Below are 5926 nucleotides of genomic sequence, written 5' to 3'. Positions count from 1 at the left end.
TCAGCCAATCTGCAATCCATCTGACTGTGTAGGCATCTATGCCACAGTCGCCTAGTTTTTTAACTAGGATGGGGTGAGAGACGGTGTCAAAGGCCTTGCTGAAGTCCAGAAAGACTACATCCACCGCGACACCTGCATCCATGGCCTTAGTGACCTGATCATAGAAGGCAATCAGGTTGGTCTGACATGATCTCCCCCTAATAAATCCATGCTGATTGCAAGCTTGGCACTGTAAATTAACTTACTGGTGTCCAAGTCTTGCTGGATTTTTGAAATACTGGGAACCACATCCCAGAAGGGAAGAAAGAAAGTAATGCGTGTGGTGAACAAGCACTACCAGCGAGACGCGCACTCCAGTACTTTGCCAAGTCAAGCTGCAGCCCTAAGTTGATTTCAATTATTGCGTTGGGTAATACAGCTGTACCTGTTGCCTCCATGGGCTCGAACAGTGCCTGCGGTTCAAAGCAGAGGTCTCTCTCTTCCATTGCCCAGGTCTCTTTGTGATCCATAAACTCTTTGTGGGACAACTTCTCATCCATGATCCCTCCGTGGGGTACTGAAACGCAGAGAAAAAACAGTAAATCACTAGGCCAAATTACTTTCATGCATAAGGTTAACATTATATGACGGGTCAAGGCTTTTGAGAAAGCCAAATGGCTACGTGATTTTTCAATGAAGCGTTTTTCAGTTTTACAACTTGAATATAGCTCTTAAAAAGGAAAAATGGAAGGACTGGATTGTGAAGAATCTTGATATAGGGATAACATGAACGAAGAATCCATACATCACACTGTGCTCAGATTCGTCTTTGTTTTTTTAAATACGGAAAAGCACAAGACATCCACTCAAGCCCTCCAGGATGTACATTCACTAGCAAGTTGCATCAAATTAGACAAATCTTAATTACCAATAGTAACTAATGCCACATTGACTGTAGTCAGGGTAGACACAGCGCAGTTGTGTTCAGCACTGTGAGCTGGTTATGTGGAATATCAAAGTCCTTTCACTTCCTACATTCTGGATCCAACTGTAACTGCATTACCATCAGAATATAAAACTTAATACAAGTGCAATTAAGGAAGAATATGAGGAAACACAAGTGCAAAGTGTTAGGAGCAGATAAGGCAAAAAATAGGGGCTAGGAGTCCCAGACAACTTAGGGAAAGACAGGAGATATTCAGGAAGAGCACTAATACTTTATTAGTAGTTCACGGTTGCAGAAGACAGCTACAGACAGATAGATGCCAGTGAATAATGATCAGTTATACAGCATCAATGCAAATATACTGCTTGATTTCTAGAAGTACCTTTGAAAGGACAGAGAACGGGCATTTAAATTGAATACATATAGAATTGAGTGACCTGAGAACACAAAAAGCAACTTTTTCCTCAGTGACACCAAAACAGGAAGAGCGTTCTTTAGAAAATAAATTCCTTTAGAATAAATGAAACACCTGACCTCCATCACAGGGGGCTGGCAGCTATCGCAAGAGAATCCTGCAGATGCTCCGACGTCTCCTTCAATCCCTCCCGAGCTTACAAGATTGCTGGTTTTCTGCCAGTGGCTCTTAGCTCTCTTAAAAGACTAAATCCGACACAGCTCGGTTCAGCAAGGAGCAAGTTTTCCAGGCCAGGGCTTAGCACAACAGCGCTTATATGCAAAAGACAGGGCTGAATTTGAGCCTGAAGCCAAACCAGGGAGGGCTGATATGGGGAGGGAATGACTTGCCTGCTTGTGGTAGGGGATCAGTACAGACAATGCTGTAGGGAAAACCACTCATATGGTCTCCCTTTCATCCAGTATAAGGGCAGCATTTTATCAAAACAGACATCATTAAGTTTTGTAAGGGCTTTGAAGATGTAAAGCACCCTTATAAATGTCAAGAGACACCATTATTCACAGTTATTTCCAACGTGGAGTAGCAAGGGATTTAATTAACACGTACTGTAAGGCCCCCTGGACAGGACACTGCCGTTCTTTTGGCTGTATATGAAGTGCATTTGCCAAATAGGATGCAAAACATGAAAGCAGTGAGAGGATTTAGTTGCAAGAGGTCTGAAGGAACCTAGGGACATTTTATAGGGATTTCCCCCAGTGGGTGTTTCCCTTTAACTTTGGCTTGATCCAAAAGGTCTCTTAAAATCTCAGGCCCAGCCTACACCAAAGGCAGAGCCGCTCTGTTGCTGAGTGGGGCCCAGCTTCTGCCACTGCTCCACAGCAAATGGAAGGTATCTGGAGGGTTGCTGGTACCCATGTTGGTTTAAGGACACAGGCAGACAAGGTTCTTTGGGTAGATATAATATCTTTTATTAAACCAGCTAAATAGTTGGAAAACCTGTTCTTTGCAAGCTTTTGGGCACAAACACCCTTCTTCAGGCATAAGGAGAGTCTGTCGTCTGTCCCTGAGGAAGGGTGTTTGTGCCCAAAAGCTTGCAAAGAACAATTTTTCCAACGATTTAGTTGATCTAATAAAAGATATCACATTGAACTAAAGAATCTCGTCTGCCGAAGATATCTGGAGACACTCCGCACCTTCAGCAGCTGGCATGTTCTGTTCAAAAGCTGGAGCCTTCTCAGACTGTACTCCGGCAGCACAGCTGTTGTAGCAGAACTGCACAGGACCCCCAGAAGTGCCCAGATGTCAGTAGAGACCCCCTCGAGTACAAACAGGCAGTCTCATCGACCCCAGCAGCCACTTATTAGGCTCCAAAAGTGGAAGAAGGAGCTTCTAGTACTAGATCTGGAATAGCAAAGACAACCGTATCGTTGCTCTTGTGGGGAAGAGAACCCAGGACTTGACAGCAGGAGCAGCTGAACAGGAGGAAAACACTTGGAAATGTTGCCTTAAGATGCATTTGTAGATGGCAGGTGACTTTAAAAGGGAGCAGAAGCTTCTCTCAAATAGACAGCACTCTGGAAACAGAGATAGGAGGTAGGAGAGACCAGCACACAGCTGCTGTAGTTTGAGGAAGCCAGCCCTCTAGGAACAAACAGGAGACCGCTTGCTTTACCTTGCAGAAGCTCTCCTCCTATAGCACATCTCATCAGCACACCTTGGAGCCCTCTACAAAGGTTGTATCATTACCCCCATTTTACAGATGGAAGAACAGAGGCACGGCAGACACGGCTGACCCTGGGTTGCCCAGCAGACCGACGGCAAAGCCAAGACTAACACCCCGAGTTGTGGGACAGGGCTCCATCCACTGCCTACGTTACACCAACCAACACTTCACTTAACCTGTGCTCAAGCATCACAGGCACCAGGCAGGGCCCCGAGCCGGCCAAGAACAACGAGAGATTTTCACTTACATATTTTGCCAGCAATCAGCGCTCAGGTCAGGAGTTCAAACATAAGGCATCCAGTCTGCCCTATTAAACACACTGCTTCTCCAGGCAAAATTTCTGTCCACTTAAATGGACTGAATTATAATTGAGCTAAGCTGCAATGACTCCTCAAGCTCACTTGGCTCTTTTCCACGTACGATACTCAACACTGGACCTTGGGAAAAGGGGCTCCTGAGTCTAGGAAAGAGCGAGGGAAATCTTTAAATATGACCCATCACCTCCCATAGCAAATAGAGCAACCGAGCGTCAGTTGGAGCCTTGCTTTTCCACTGCACAAATGAGATCTTCCCCAGTCAAGAGCAACGGAGCCAGCCTCCAACAGGGGCAGGCCAATACCCAGCTACTAGCAGACCTGTGATCTAATATGATGTGCTAATGCCAGCTTGAAAACTATCGTAACATCCCCATTGGTGTTACAGCACCGGCTGGAAAGGCAATGCAAGAAACTGGACTGGGGGAAACGCTGCATCCAACATACTCACAACGGAGCTGCTCCTGAAGGCAGAAAATGGAGTCCATGCAAGCCGCACTTTCCATGAACGACTCCTGCCGCCGGTTCCAACGACTGCGAACGTTCAGTGCGGTTGCTGACAGCGGCGATTTGTTTGTTTTATCATCTGCTCTGCAGAGATCAGCGTGCCCACATAAAGCCAATTGCAAAGTTAATCCATATAAAACAGCACTTCTGGCAACCTACAGCACGGACACTCCCAAAGTGCAGAGCCCGCTGTGCTCACACAAACATTCGTGTGAAGCACTGTGCCCACTATCTGGCATGCCATCGCACAGTGAACTTTCAGCAAGGAGCACTCTTTGAGAAAAGGATTACCATGATAAAGCCTTCTCCCTGCAGGAGATCCTAATCTCCCTAGGTCACTGACCAGATATTTAACTCGAGGTTAAGTATCTTCAATATTAATGAGTCTGCAATAAGGAGCTGCACCTGCCAGCACCAAACTGAGCTCGAAGGCAAAACAGACCGGGTTTAAGGCTTCATTTCCTGCAGTTGGCAAATCCCAAAGCTAATATATCCATTCACCGTGGCGATTCAGTCCTCTAAGCGGATACGAATTTGTCTGGCTAAAATTATTTGCTAGCACAATACTTCTACTGCCTTGTAAACTCTTATCGGCATCAAAGGAAACAAAGGAACTGCCCCTGCATTTCTTGGGGATGCAGCATGCTTGCATATTTTGGAAAACATCATTTCAAAGTGCTGCTAAGGGGCAGATGGTTGAAAACTCGCTGCGAACAATTCCCTACCCAGCTTTCCAGCCATTCGAGCAGTCAGCATCCTGGTTTTAATGTCTTGCGTGGCGCCAGACACCCCTCTCCATAGAGCCACAGTCCCACATGCTGTCGTGTAGATTTGCTAACCCTGGAGAACCTTTACAGCTTCACATTCCTGTTCTGGGCTTTCACGACTCAAAGCGACGTATGCCAGGATATTATTTGTTCCTTTTTTCCCCTTATTTGTCAAGCAAACGGCTATCTTGAGCACGTCGCACTAATACGCATTTCTGTATAGTGACTTGTGATAGAGAGTGTCATGAATAGTGTCTACAGTTCTGGGCTGTAGTCCTCGACTCAAACGTAGGCTAATCATACGATCTGGAAACTGCTACTAGAAGACCCTATTTTGGTTGCCTAAAAACTTTGTCCAATTTGAACGGGTTCGGATGAGATGATTGTTTTTCATGTCAGATGCTGGTCTCAGGCTGATTTTTCAATTGTCAGAATGCTTCTGGAAATAAGTTTGGGGGAAAATGAACTGTTTTCCCCATGTTAATTTAGCTGTGAGAAGTCTTTAAAGAGTTTTCCTGCCCCATGTCTCATTATAAAGTCTCAAAATACAGCAAAGGAAGAGGAGTTGCCTGGCATTTCATGTGCTTCCTGCTACTACGCATGAACAACTGCTCCAAAGTGACCAAGCTACGAGTCGCTGAAAAGAAATCCCTACTGAACTGACTTGGCAGTCTGGCAGCTGAAGTTCTTGAAGACTCCCCATGAACAAAAACCCTGAATCGCCTCTGACGTGTGCATACAATCCCCATAGAGTGGCTGCACATGCACCAACCTGAAATTGCTGTCCCATGCCACCGTGGGGGTGGACAACAACTGGGAGCAAGGACATGATCTTCCACGTGGTCTCAAGTCTTCTTTTGCTGATGCCTGGCAGTATGAAGAGGAGAAAGCCCCTTGGCAAGGGGGCACTGTAGGTACGTACGTACCCCCTTGCTACTAGAGACCAGACACTTTTTCCTCTATGGGACCCTTACTCTGTAAATGGGTTATTTGTCAGTCAGTGCTCCTTGTTAACCTCTGAAGTGAGGTCCTAGCCCTTATTTACCTGACCCCATCCAAATCATGCCCTGTGCCCAAAAAACCAGTTTCCCGCTGGGTGTTTCTAGTACAACAACCATCTGGACTTGATTTCCCAGCTGGCCCCCGAGAAGAGATAATAATACTCCTCTTCTACAGAAAGGGATCTGAGGCACAGGGAGAGTAAAGGCAAGGTCACAAGAAGAGTCTGCTAATCTTGGGTAACAAATTTGACATACATAGGACCCCCCCCCCCCC

The 5926-nt window shown here is 46.1% G+C and overlaps 1 protein-coding gene across 1 annotated transcript in view; it reads right to left on the bottom strand.

Moving 5' to 3' along the window:
- The window catches only part of MAP4 (microtubule associated protein 4), a 316185-nt gene that overhangs the window by 126351 nt on the left and 183908 nt on the right, over positions 1 to 5926 (bottom strand). Inside the window, exon 5 of the mRNA XM_019507995.1 lies at positions 425 to 556. Coding sequence (XP_019363540.1) covers positions 425 to 556 — 132 coding nt within the window. The remainder of the gene's footprint in view (positions 1 to 424; positions 557 to 5926) is intronic.

This window comes from Gavialis gangeticus, unplaced genomic scaffold, assembly GCF_001723915.1.
Source record: "Gavialis gangeticus isolate Ggan-Ray unplaced genomic scaffold, GavGan_comp1, whole genome shotgun sequence".
Lineage (NCBI taxonomy): Eukaryota > Metazoa > Chordata > Crocodylia > Gavialidae > Gavialis > Gavialis gangeticus.
This window is presented reverse-complemented; position numbering and strand designations above follow the sequence as displayed.